This window comes from Drosophila albomicans, chromosome 2R (assembly GCF_009650485.2).
Source record: "Drosophila albomicans strain 15112-1751.03 chromosome 2R, ASM965048v2, whole genome shotgun sequence".
Lineage (NCBI taxonomy): Eukaryota > Metazoa > Arthropoda > Insecta > Diptera > Drosophilidae > Drosophila > Drosophila albomicans.
The window spans coordinates 19,668,367-19,681,585 of NC_047631.2; the positions used below are offsets into that span (position 1 = coordinate 19,668,367).

Sequence of the window (13,219 nt, forward strand, 5' to 3'; positions counted from 1 at the left end):
AAATTTTTAGATGTGCGTCACTCTAATGTGCGGAAAAACCAATTCAAACAAGCGCGCACTGCAAGGAATTGGTTCACAATAGACACATATGTTAACAGAACAGCTGCTTTGTTTTCAAATTGTGGGTCACAACCCTGTTGCCAATTTGCTGCAGCATTGATGTGTTCTGCAGTTTTCCTTGCTACTCACTAAATCTAAGGATCAATTTGGAGGTAATACACTTAGTTCGAGCTAAATTGCAGATTTTATATTCCAGCTAAATAAATACAAAAATCTATTTTTAAAGATTGTTACATGCCATTCGCGTTAACAATAGTTTCCTTGTTGCCGATTAAAAAAAGTACAACTATAGAGAAATTAAAGAACTAAAAGCACAAATGAAAACGACGCCATTTTATTGAATTTTACATAGTTTTATGTTAATATAACAAACATAACTTGCCTGTGAGCAGTATTCAACGCTACTTAATGTATTTTGGTAATGATGTTAATAGAAAAATGAGTTTGTTTTTTTTGTTTAATTACTTTTAACTTTGCCTGGTTTTGTACTTTCAATGCTAGGCTTCCCTCCCCGATTCCCCAAATGCAACATAATGTTTTCTAGTCCGAATCCGAGTCTTCACCTGATTGCGCAGCTGTTCCGGCTGTCGGGGGATCATAGAAATGTAGCTGCTTGCGCCAAATTTTGACCAAGCCGTCGAAGGCACGTCGGCTGTACTTTCCAAACTTGTTTGGTGTTTTAGGATGTTCACGAGCGCGCTCGTTTCTGGGCACCACTTCCAGGTATCTCTCATAAGCAGCCGTATTCTTGCCATAGTCAATTTGCTTCTGGCGACGCGATAAAACCGCAGGATCTGCCTCGGTGTACGAGGATGAGGATGAGGTCGACGATGTATAACTGTTGTGGCGCACACGTTTCTCCTCTTTGTGACCCTTGAAGGACGCATGTTGTTTGGGACGTGCATTTACTTCACCATTAACCGAGGATTCGCTGCTGTTGGGACTAGTGGAACGACTATTCTCAGTACTTTGTGTTGGCGGTGTGCCGGAATGACGTCGCTTGAATGGCGTCTTTAGTTTCTCTTCCTTCACCAGACGCTCAAATTTTTCTTCATTGCTGCCGTCTAGAAATTCAAATGTCATTTCTCGCTTTACTTGAGCAGCTGACCCGGCGCTGCTATTGAATGACGATGATGCCTAGAATACACACTTTTCCAGTTATTTATTCAAATGCCATTAGTGAACAAAATTACCTCGTCGCTTTGACCAGATTCTGCGCGAACTTCTTGGGCCCAACTGTTCATCGGTTTTGCCTCAATTGAAATCGAGGATGCTGAGGAGTTTAGGCTGCCTGCGCCTTTATGAGGTGTCGCAACATCCATTGGTATGAGTTGATCTTCACACATCATATTTATTATTGTTTATTTTCTACGTTTATTACGTTTACTAACAGAGAGCTAAACAATTTTGTGTTGTGGTCGCGCTACTTCTTCGCGCGTTTTTGTTGCTGCGATGCTAGCAAAGTGACCACATCTGTAATGTCAACACATAATATTATCATTGACAAAATATACTAAATATACCGTAATTTCTATTTACGTTACTACTTCAGTGCAGAGATAAATTATTCGATCAATCCTTTTGCAACTTTGATTTATTCCCATGAAAACTGATACAAGTCAAAAGAATATTTCTTCAACAAATTTTAAAATAAATAAATTCGACAAACATACTGTTATCTAGTCCGGACCAAAATAAAATAACAGATAACATTTGCAGAATTATCGATTGAAGGTTGTTTTTATTTTTTCGGCGTTGCCACTTATCAAAATAAGTCATTTAGCAACACTATGCTTCAATGACTGGCTTCAACACAGACTGGCACATACAGACTGCGTTGTGCAGCACTATAACAATTGGTGATTTAGCGTTTTTTTCGGCATAAAAGAAAATCTGTGAACTATATTGAAAGGTGTAACTGTTGGGTTAGTACTTCAAAATATAGCTTCTCTATATAATAACCAGATAGTTTTGGTGTTCAAATTATTCATGTTACACGTTCTTTTCGTAGAACATAAATCATTGTCGGAAAAGTCAACAGAGAAAAAAAGCAACAAAAATGAGTCTCACGTCCGCCGCAGGGATAATATCCCTACTTGATGAGCCGATGCCTGATCTTAAGGTGTTTGCCCTGAAGAAGCTGGACAACATTGTGGATGAGTTCTGGCCGGAGATCTCAGAGTCCATTGAGAAAATCGAAATGCTGCATGAAGATCGCGCATTTCCCGAGAACAAATTAGCTGGCATGGTGGCCTCCAAAGTTTTCTATCATCTGGGCTCCTTTGAGGATGCGCTCACATATGCTCTGGGTGCTGGTGATCTATTTGATGTGAATGCCCGCAATGAATACACCGAAACCATCATTGCCAAGTGCATTGATTTCTATATTGCGCAGCGCGTCGAATTTATTGAAAATCCCAAAGAGGCGAAACCCGTTGACGAACGTCTCGAGGGCATTGTGAATCGCATGATTCAACGCTGTCTCGATGACAATCAGTTCCGCCAGGCACTGGGCATTGCGCTAGAGACGCGTCGCATGGACATCTTCGAAGTGTCCATTATGAAGTCGGACGATGTGCGGGGCATGCTGGCCTATGCCTATAATGTGACAATGTCGCTACTACAAAATCGTGGATTCCGCAATCAGGTGCTGCGCTGCCTGGTCGGACTCTATCGGGATCTGGGAGTGCCCGACTATGTGAACATGTGTCAATGCTTGATCTTCCTCGAGGATCCGCTTGCCGTTGCAGAAATGCTGGACAAACTTACCCGATCTTCGGTGGAAGCCAATAATTTGATGGCTTATCAAATCGCATTCGATTTGTATGAATCTGCCACGCAAGAGTTTCTTGGCAATGTGTTGCAGGCTCTTAAGGATACAGCACCGATTCCAACCGCCTTGCCCAGCACTTTCAAGCCTCAGGGCACCGCCGCTGGAGGCAGTGAAGCAGCGGCCAAATCTGACGACGAAAAGTCAAAGTTGCTCAGCGACGAGAGCATTGAGGATAAAGAAGGTAATAGTTGTTTATATATTATTACAGATAATATATAATAAGTGCATTATTATTTTCGAATTTTATTTGTTCTATAATTATGATATAATAATAATTTCTACACTTATATGAATAATAATACTGATTTTGTATTTTTGTCTTACAGCCGATGCCAAGATCGAGCGCACTATTGATTCGTTGAATGACATGGAAAAGCTGCATCAGAAGAACATTGAGAAGCTGATTTCCATACTCTCCGGTGAGGTGTCAATCGATCTGCAGCTGCAGTTCCTCATACGCAGCAATCACGCCGATCTGCAGATTCTGCGAGGCACGAAGGAGGCAGTGCGTGTCTCTATCTGCCACACAGCCACCGTTATTGCCAATGCGTTCATGCACAGCGGCACCACCTCCGATCAGTTCCTGCGCGACAATCTTGATTGGCTGGCCCGTGCTACAAATTGGGCCAAGCTAACAGCCACCGCATCCTTAGGTGTCATTCATCGCGGACATGAGAAGGACTCGTTGGCTCTGATGCAGAGCTATTTGCCCAAGGAGGCTGGTCCCAGCTCGGGCTACTCCGAAGGCGGTGCACTCTATGCTTTGGGTCTGATACATGCCAATCATGGCGCCAATATCATTGACTATTTGCTGCAACAGCTGAAGGATGCACAGAACGAGAATGTTCGTCACGGCGGCTGCCTGGGATTGGGTCTGGCTGGCATGGGCACGCATCGTCAGGACCTTTATGAGCAGCTTAAGTTCAATTTGTATCAAGATGACGCTGTCACCGGTGAGGCTGCTGGCATTGCCATGGGCATGGTTATGTTGGGCTCGAAAAATGCACAAGCCATCGAAGATATGGTTTCGTATGCGCAAGAAACGCAGCATGAGAAGATTTTGCGTGGCCTGGCCGTGGGCATTTCATTGACCATGTTCTCGCGCCTGGAAGAGGCCGATCCTCTGGTAACCAGTCTTTCCACGGACAAGGATCCAGTGCTGCGCCGCTCCGGCATGTACACCCTGGCCATGGCCTACAATGGAACTGGCAGCAATAAAGCTATACGCAAATTGTTGCATGTTGCCGTCTCCGATGTAAATGATGATGTGCGTCGCGCTGCCGTTACTGCCATTGGTTTCATTCTATTCCGCACACCGGAGCAATGTCCATCGGTGGTCAGTCTGCTGGCCGAATCCTATAATCCTCATGTACGGTACGGTGCTGCAATGGCGTTGGGCATTGCTTGCGCCGGCACTGGACTGCGTGAGGCTATTGCTTTGTTGGAGCCAATGGTCAAGTTTGATCCGGTGAATTTTGTGCGTCAGGGTGCGCTCATTGCATCCGCAATGATACTCATCCAGCACACAGATCAAAGCTGCCCCAAGAGCACCTTCTTCCGTCAGCTGTACGCTGAGGTCATTAGCAACAAGCACGAAGATGTGATGGCCAAATACGGTGCCATTCTGGCTCAAGGCGAGTGAGCAGTTTTCTGTTGCTAAACTTGCATTTTCTAATAGCTCACTTGTTTTTCTTGCAGGTATCATTGATGCTGGTGGTCGCAATGCAACACTCTCGCTTCAGTCGCGCACTGGACACACCAATCTGCAAGCTGTCGTCGGCATGCTCGCCTTCACCCAATACTGGTATTGGTTCCCCCTGGCGCACACGCTCTCTCTGGCCTTTACGCCCACTTGCGTGATTGGTCTGAACTCGGATCTGAAGATGCCCAAGATGGAATATCGTTCGGCAGCGAAGCCATCATTATATGCCTACCCCGCACCGCTGGAGGAAAAGAAGAGCGAAGAACGCGAAAAGGTTGCCACAGCCGTTTTATCGATAGCAGCTAGACAAAAGAGACGCGAAAATGCAGACAGTAAGAAGGAAGATGAAAAGATGGATGTCGATGAGGACAGCAAAGAAGGAGCAGCTGCTGCTGCCAGCAAAAAGGATGATGAGAAATCTGAAACTGCTGTCAAGTCTGATGAGAAGCCCGCTGCCGATGAGGCCAAGCCCAAGAAAAAGGAGGAGAAAGAAAAGGAGAAGAAGAAGGATGATGACAAGGACAAAGAAGCCAGCACCAGCGCAAGTGCAGAAAAAGAAAAGGAGAAAGAGAAAGAAAAAGAGAAGAAGGATAAAAAGGAGCCGGAACCAAATTTCGAGCTTCTACAGAATCCAGCACGTGTACTTCGCCAGCAGCTAAAGGTGCTCAGTGTCATCGATGGGCAGTCGTACGAGCCCATGAAGGATGTGACCATTGGTGGCATCATTGTATTCCAGCATACTGGCACAGCCGAGGAACAGGAACTGGTTGAACCGGTGGCGGCATTTGGACCCATGAATGATGATGAGAAGGAGCCCGAGCCACCAGAGCCATTCGAATACATTGAGGATTAAATGGGCTTGTTGTTTGTCATCATCTGAGTGGAACTTGTGTTCCCCGATTGTCATCAAATATATCTATCCATATATACAATGTATTTTTCACCTAAATTACTAAACAGAAATTACAAACAAAAAAACAAAACACGAGAGTTAATGCTAATTCATAATTATACATAATAAAAAATATTCATCACTCCTGATGTAAAATTCAAGATTTGTATTTATGTGTACTATCGTACTGTAGTGTTGGCGATTAATCTGTTTGACGCCAGACATGTGAGATGGAGCTTAAAGCTTTGCTGATCCATGGCCATAAATTTAACAGTATAAACATTTCACGGTTTGTGAAATCGTGGAATCTTATCAATTCCAAACATTCGGGAATGCCCGTTTCTTAACTAAGTTGCACGTTCTTTCATTTGTCTACAAACTATTTATTTGTTTTACAACAAAACCAGCACTTCAATGCAAACAATTTCACAATGCTGGGCAATCGCAGCCCGCTCAGCGTTCAAATTGTCGTTTGGCATCACATCATTTGCTCCAAACATCAAAGAGAACAAGAGTCCAAATGCAATCTTCAAGCCGATGCTTATCTACCCTATCGTGCCGGTTAAACATTTTTTTTTCATTGACTTTTGATATTGGAAGGCAACAATAATACATAATTTCATTAATTTGATAATGCCAAGTAGTACGCAATCTTAATTGATTAGTTTTTGATTTGATATTTGTTGATGACTGCATGTCCGGCAGAAAAAAACAATAAAACCGGAATCGTAGAGTAGCAAAACAGCTGTGCGAACCGGCTGCACTCTCACGGTTTCATTTTTTGGCGCTCTCTCATTGACGGCGCTGCTCTCGCGCTCTTCTTTGTTGAGTTTTGTTTTGCAAGTTTTCCTTTATTCTCGCTCTCATTGATTTTGTCATTGCCATTTCTGAAGTCAGAGCGGAGTGACGTCCACCGGCCCATGTAGATTACACATGGTAGTTTTTTTGTTTTGTCGTAATAAGTGTTTAAATCGAAATAATTACTAACTAATTTAAATTTTTGTGCGCGATTTCTCGTCGTTCCAAGTGAGCGAATAAAAAATACATTACTTACATACATACATCTACAAGAGAGCCTGCATTTGCATTGGCTTTGTTTTGTTGTTAGCAGACGACAGACAACAACAACAGCAATCGCAGCAACAAACGGTTAATTTGGTACGTCGTCGACATAGAAGCGGGTACGAGAAGATTGCCGTTGACCTCGACCGTAGCCAATCAATTTACAATAGAGCGTATTTTGTGTAATATTCTCGCTTGGAATTGTTCTTGTGACAGTGCAATAAAATAGACAATAGTAAAAAGGAGGACAAGCTCCATTTTTGCAATAGTGATAATTGTGCCTAAAAAAATAAATTTTATTAAAAAAATAATATATTATGAACCGCACCAGAAGAAAGATAGTGCGACCAAAGAATCCCTATGCAACTGCCAATGCCTTCTCACGCTGGAGTTTCTGGTAAGAATATTAATGAGATTCTTATTTGCTTACACAAACCCCAAGTCCCGTGTCCACCATATTAGTCATACGAAAAAGTCCCAAAAAAACACAAATAATTACTGTAAATTCCGCATGCTAAGTCAACTCGTTAGCACGTGTCGCGATGTATTAAAGTTATTCTCACAAATTTGTAGATATGTAATCTTTATGTACTATAACACATTAGTAATATTTATGAAGGTTATTCACCGTCTGTCTCCTCATTATTATTATTTTTATCGAATGAATTTCCCTGAATTTGGTTGTCAATGTATGGCACAAGATATCGGTACATATTAGATGTCACTGAAGCTATCAAGGTTACATTGTTATCTGCCACATATTGTATATGAATATATTGTAGTTTTTATATATAGTATAGATGTATATAGCCTATGATTAACTAAAATACTATTTATTCAAAACGTATTCATCGATCGTTATCTCGCAATACATATTTATAAAGCATGTGTTTTATCCCGGGACCGTAAATAATAAGTATGTAGTTGTATTTCAATACAAAAAAAATCGCAGCAACAAAATGTATAGTTATAATCCTTTTTGAACACTCCATGAATATCGTGTTATGACATTAAAATTGCTAGGTTCTAAGATTAAATAATTTATTATCCATTATTAATATATATAATTTTGATAAAAAAAATCCATAGTCCATAGTCCATAATCATAATATTTGTTGTTAATATATAATCTATAATTATACGCGTTTCATGATCACTTCAGTTGGATTCTAATAATAATAAACATAAAGTACAGTATATATACATACTATATATATATTTAGTATATATCCTTGAACTTTATTTTGATTAGATATCAGAGATTCGCTTCTGTAGCAGCCTTATAAATTATTATGCCTCAAAAGAATCTTAATGACACACATCTAATTAGTGTCAGATGCTTATCATATCTGTATACATATTAAAAACTAATCTTTTTATTTACAGGTGGATGCGGGATCTGTTTAAGCGCGGTCTCCAGGGCCCATTTACAGATGACGAACTGTATCAGCATAGGAAGTGCCTTGACAGCGAGCGGGTGACGAAAACTTTTAGTGACTTGTGGGACGATGAACTAAAACGTAATAATCCCAGTATAATCCGTACGATATGGCGGGCGTATGGTGCCGTGTTCCTGCCTTTGGGCCTAATCTATGCATTTCTCGAGACTTGTTGCAAGTGAGCAATTATATTGTAGATTTCATCATTTTTATGGCAAACAATCGTGCTAATCCATTGTTTTTTTTTTAGATCGCTAATGCCACTATTTTTGGGCGGCTTTGTTGGATATTTTGCCACAGATCAAACCACGGTAACCGTGGACGAAGCATACATCAATGCACTGGGCATTGTGATTTGCATGCTGATACCTGTGATAACATTTCATTCGTTCATCTTCTACATATTTCAATTGGGCACCAAATTGCGCCTGGCATTCTCGGGTCTCATCTACCGCAAGTGCCTGCAAGTATCGAAGAGCAGTTGCAACGATGGTCTTCGTGCTCGAGCTATAAATATATTATCAAATGATCTGGGTCGATTCGATGTTGCCCTCTGCTTTCTGCACGACACATGGAAAGGACCCATGGAATCGATACTAATTGGATATCTAATGTATCGCGAGATTGGACTTTCTGCTGTCATTGGTGTCTCGTTTATGCTTAGCTTTATACCGCTCCAGGCGTGGGCGGCCAAGAAGGCGGCTTATTATCGGCAGAAGACAGCCGAACGCACCGATATGCGTGTAAAACTGATGAACGAGATCATTCAAGGCATTCAAGTGATTAAGATGTATGCGTGGGAAAAGTCATTCGCACGTGTCGTAGCCGAAGTGCGTCTCAAGGAGGTGAAGGCGATACGTGGCACAAACTACATTCATGCAGCATTAAGCTGTACGTCAATGATTTCGCCATTGTCCGTATTCCTTGCGCTGTGCTCCTATGTCTACTTGGGCGATGCGTTGACAGCAAAGAAGGTCTACACGGTTTCATCGTACTTCAATATGTTAAATGATTCCATGGTACATTTCTGGCCACTCTCCATTACATTCATTGCCGAGGCTTTGGTTTCGGCAAAACGTTGCAAGGAATTTTTGTTGGATGGCACCAGAGCGGAGTGTCCCAGTAATATGGAGAACGACACAATGCAGTCGAAGAACAAGCGCAAACTAACCGAGGAGGATAAGAAGAAAAATGTCGAACTAAATGGTTCGCTTTTAACAAATGGTCAGCCACAGACAACTCAAACACCGCACAATCGTCTGCGGGACTTTAGTCCAGAGACACCCAAAAAGAGTGTGATATTGAAAAACGTTTCTGCCTCATGGGATATCAGTGATGGCCATAAGACGTGCGCCATTGAGAACTTCAGTACGGAAATTCAGGATCAGTCACTGACGGCTGTGGTGGGTGGAGTTGGAGCAGGCAAGTCCAGTTTTCTCAATGTGCTTCTCGGTGAGGTGGGCATTGATCAGGGCGAGGCGTTTGTGCACGGGAAGATCTCTTATGCCGCCCAGGAGCCTTGGGTATTTGAGGGCACCATACGCGATAATATTGTGTTTGTGGAGGACTATAATGAACGCCGTTACAAAAAGGTTATCAAAGTCTGTGCACTGGAGCGAGATATGGAGCTGCTGCCCAGAGGAGACTTGACTGTCATTGGAGAGCGTGGTGTCAGTCTTAGCGGTGGCCAACGAGCTCGCGTCAATCTAGCGCGTGCTGTATATCGCAAAGCCGACATCTATTTGCTAGACGATCCACTCTCGGCCGTCGATACTCATGTGGGCAAGCACATTTTTGAGAAGTGCATACGGGACTTTTTGTCTAACAAGATACGCGTCTTAGTCACCCATCAAGTACAATATCTCTTCGATGTGGAGCATTTGATCTTAATGTCCGCGGGCAAGATTACAGCCCAAGGCAGTTACCAGCAATTGCAACGGTCACGACAGTTTCAATTTCTGGAGCAAACCCACGACGAGAGTGGAATCGATACGCATAGCATTGCCAGCCATATGTCTCGCAGTGATTCTGAGAAAAGTATGGAGCATCATCAACATAATCAGCTGCTCAGGCCCGATGAGACAGTCGAGGAAACGAATCAAGAACAACAAGCCGTGGGCTCGGTCAAGTTTAGTGTCTACGCTTCGTATTTCAAAGCGTTGGAGAGCTCATTTCTCCTATTCGTCATTGTGGTGCTGTTCATTTGTGCCAGAGTTATGCTCACAGGCGTGGATTACTTCTTATCGCGATGGTAAGTGTATGAGAGTGCTGTATCTTAATCTTTTTTAATACGCCATTAAATATTTGCAGGGTTATTTGGGAAGAAAACATTGCACTCAATCGCACAACGAATCTCTCAACCAATGCAACGTTTGATGAGTCGACTACTCCTGCACCTGTAAACGATACCATTCTAATGTCTGAGGCCAGGACTGAAGATAGCATTCGTCAGGAGCTCGTCTTATTCTATGCCATCATGCTGAGCGCCACATTCATCGTATACTTAATGCGCACATTTGGCTACTTTAGGATGGGATTGCGTATCTCACTGCGTTTGCACGATCGCCTCTTCCGTGGTATCACACGGGCGACAATGTACTTTTTCAACACGAACTCTTCGGGTCGCATCTTGAATCGGTTTTCGAAGGACATTCGTACAATAGACACTGATTTAGCTCATACGCTATTAGATTGCATTTCGGTAAGTTTGTTGAACTGTTCATAAGTATAGCAAATAATTCTAACTCGTTAATTTTTCAGTTCGCCATCGATGTGTCTGGTGTGCTTATCATTGTCGCCATTGCCAATTATTGGCTGCTAGTTCCTGCTGCTGTCATTGTGGTGATTCTGGCCTGTATACGTTATCTCTATGTGAACTCTAGTCGCAGCATTAAGCGATTGGAGGGCATATGTAAGTCTATGCTAATTTCATTTTGGAATTCTCAATTAATATATATTCATCTTTATAGCTCGCAGTCCAATCTACTCGTTGACGAATCAAACGTTCCAGGGCTTAACTACTGTAAGAGCACTGCAAGCTCAGGGTGTGATGGAGAGTGAATTTCACGACTATCAGAATGCAAACACCTCGGCGTGGTTCCTCTTCCTTTCGTGTACGCGCGCCTTTGCCTTGTGGTCGGATTTATTGTGCATTGGCTACATGACCGCAGTGACATTCAGTTTTTTGGTGCTGCCAAACGAATTCACCAGTGGCGATGTCGGCTTGGCCATTTTACACAGCACGACGATGACAGGCATGTGCCAATGGGGCATGCGTCAGACTGCCGAGCTGGAAAATGAAATGACTAGCGTCGAGCGTGTGCTGGAGTACACAGAAGTGCAACCGGAGCCGCCACTAGAGACCGAAGAGAAATTCAAACCGAAAACCGAATGGCCAAGCAAAGGACGCATTGAGTTCATTAACTTCAAGTTGCGATACTCGCCCAAAGATGAACCTGTGCTACGGGATCTTAACTTCACAATTGAATCGCGCGAGAAGATTGGTATTGTTGGTCGTACGGGCGCTGGCAAATCTTCCATCATACAGTCCATATTCCGGCTGGCGTGCAACGAGGGCATGATACGCATTGATGACATAGACATAGAGCATATGGGACTCCATGATTTGCGCAGTCGAATCTCAATCATACCACAGGATCCAGTGCTGTTCTCAGGTACGTTACGCTATAATCTGGATCCGATGGATGAGCGAACCGACGAGGAGATGTGGAAAGCTCTGGGCGATGTGGAACTGCGTTCGTATGTTTCAACGTTAATTGGTGGCCTTAATTGCGTCATGTATGATGGTGGATCCAACTTCAGCGTAGGCCAGCGTCAGCTGGTTTGCCTGGCCCGCGCCATTCTACGTAATAATCGTGTACTGATACTGGACGAGGCCACAGCCAACGTGGATCCAGAGTAAGTTTATTAACCGCTGATTACGTCTGAAAATAAGCACGTCATCATATTAATCTTGTACTTTTTATAGAACTGACAAGCTCATTCAACAAACGATTCGATCGAAGTTCGCTCATTGTACTGTACTTACAATTGCGCATCGACTTCATAGCGTCATGGATTCGGATCGTGTACTTGTCATGGATGCAGGAGAAGCCCGCGAACTTGGCCATGCTTACGAGCTGTTACAACGACCTGACGGATATCTACGACACCTAGTCGATAATACGGGGACAACAACCGCATTTTCACTACAACAAATGGCCGAAGAGAGTTACAGCAAACGATTGCTTGATAAGGATGCGACTCCTCAGGAGCACAATGTTACACCGGCACTTCACGAGAAATCAGAATAGCACACAAACATTTACTTACACGCACAAACTTGATTAGGAGTTAGTGGGAGGGAACTGAAAGTATTATGAACATGGGCATCGAAAACAAATTACTTTAAAATGTGTTTCTTAGTTGTAATCGTATAAGTTCTTTCTATTTCATATGAGTATGTACATATGCTAACGTGATTCAATGTTAACCTGATACTTAATTTCGATGGCGAATTTATCAACATTATATAGCTTAGTGTCTACGAAACTCGTAAACAATTCAAGCCCAACATGGATGCAAACTTAATTAATTCACGCCCAGAAATAAATCACACACAAACTTGCTTGAGATTCACATTCAGATGAAACTGAAAGTATTATAAGCACAATTTGTACTTAACTTTATCATGTGTTTTGTAGTTGTAATTGTATTAGTTCAATTCTGTATAAGTCTGTATATACACATACAAATACGTAATCAGATATACTTACATATAAGCGTGATTCATTGTTAACTCGTTACTTAACTTTAAAGGTAAATTTATGAATGTAACTCTTTCGCTAGGATACTTTAATGCCTCCGCTCTGTCTTCATATTTCATAAGTAGAAACACAAAAGCAATTTGCACAAATCGAAGGAAATCAAATTACGCCAAGTGCTATTTTTATAAACAGTCTACTACTACTCTGTATACTACAGAAACTACTACATACAACAATATGTAGAGTTCTAACATTGTACTTACGTATTTACGTACAAAATCTCAATAAAGTGCCTGGGAATGATTATACCAAACATATCCGTTTATGGAATTTATTTTTCATAATATTCACATCCGTTTATAGAATTCACAATTCATTATTACACAAAGCAATAGACAAATTTCAATAGATTGTTGATACGCATCTAAGACAAGAGATAAACGATGGTAAAACACACAATGTGGA

The 13,219-nt window shown here is 42.2% G+C and overlaps 3 protein-coding genes across 3 annotated transcripts; 2 read left to right on the top strand and 1 right to left on the bottom strand.

Moving 5' to 3' along the window:
• Positions 1 to 378: 378 nt before the first annotated feature.
• LOC117576479 (histone RNA hairpin-binding protein) lies at positions 379 to 1,756 on the bottom strand. The gene is made up of 3 exons (XM_034261250.2): positions 1,600 to 1,756; positions 1,254 to 1,533; positions 379 to 1,197 (listed from the first exon to the last, which is right to left on the bottom strand). The coding sequence occupies exons 2-3, from the start codon at positions 1,407 to 1,409 to the stop codon at positions 601 to 603; spliced, it is 753 nt and encodes a 250-aa protein (XP_034117141.2). The 5' UTR covers positions 1,410 to 1,533; positions 1,600 to 1,756; the 3' UTR covers positions 379 to 600.
• A 114-nt stretch (positions 1,757 to 1,870) lies between these two features.
• Positions 1,871 to 5,648, top strand: LOC117576478 (26S proteasome non-ATPase regulatory subunit 1). The gene is made up of 4 exons (XM_052008190.1): positions 1,871 to 1,985; positions 2,072 to 3,074; positions 3,220 to 4,527; positions 4,592 to 5,648. The coding sequence occupies exons 2-4, from the start codon at positions 2,120 to 2,122 to the stop codon at positions 5,446 to 5,448; spliced, it is 3,120 nt and encodes a 1,039-aa protein (XP_051864150.1). The 5' UTR covers positions 1,871 to 1,985; positions 2,072 to 2,119; the 3' UTR covers positions 5,449 to 5,648.
• A 721-nt stretch (positions 5,649 to 6,369) lies between these two features.
• LOC117576477 (probable multidrug resistance-associated protein lethal(2)03659) lies at positions 6,370 to 13,080 on the top strand. The gene is made up of 7 exons (XM_034261247.2): positions 6,370 to 6,946; positions 7,936 to 8,166; positions 8,239 to 10,239; positions 10,299 to 10,689; positions 10,749 to 10,899; positions 10,958 to 11,906; positions 11,977 to 13,080. The coding sequence occupies exons 1-7, from the start codon at positions 6,867 to 6,869 to the stop codon at positions 12,299 to 12,301; spliced, it is 4,128 nt and encodes a 1,375-aa protein (XP_034117138.1). The 5' UTR covers positions 6,370 to 6,866; the 3' UTR covers positions 12,302 to 13,080.
• Positions 13,081 to 13,219: the final 139 nt, after the last annotated feature.

Bases quoted from the DNA above. Each gene is read 5' to 3' on its own strand.
- LOC117576477 (XM_034261247.2), top strand. From the start codon at position 6,867: ATGAACCGCACCAGAAGAAAGATAGTGCGACCAAAGAATCCCTATGCA. The intron at 10,240-10,298 runs GTAAGTGTATGA...AAATATTTGCAG, and splicing joins GATTACTTCTTATCGCGATG to GGTTATTTGGGAAGAAAACA. The intron at 10,900-10,957 runs GTAAGTCTATGC...TCATCTTTATAG, and splicing joins TAAGCGATTGGAGGGCATAT to CTCGCAGTCCAATCTACTCG.
- LOC117576479 (XM_034261250.2), bottom strand. From the start codon at position 1,409: ATGATGTGTGAAGATCAACTCATACCAATGGATGTTGCGACACCTCAT. The intron at 1,198-1,253 runs GTAATTTTGTTC...TGTGTATTCTAG, and splicing joins AATCTGGTCAAAGCGACGAG to GCATCATCGTCATTCAATAG.
- LOC117576478 (XM_052008190.1), top strand. From the start codon at position 2,120: ATGAGTCTCACGTCCGCCGCAGGGATAATATCCCTACTTGATGAGCCG. The intron at 3,075-3,219 runs GTAATAGTTGTT...TTTGTCTTACAG, and splicing joins GAGCATTGAGGATAAAGAAG to CCGATGCCAAGATCGAGCGC. The intron at 4,528-4,591 runs GCGAGTGAGCAG...TTTTTCTTGCAG, and splicing joins CGGTGCCATTCTGGCTCAAG to GTATCATTGATGCTGGTGGT.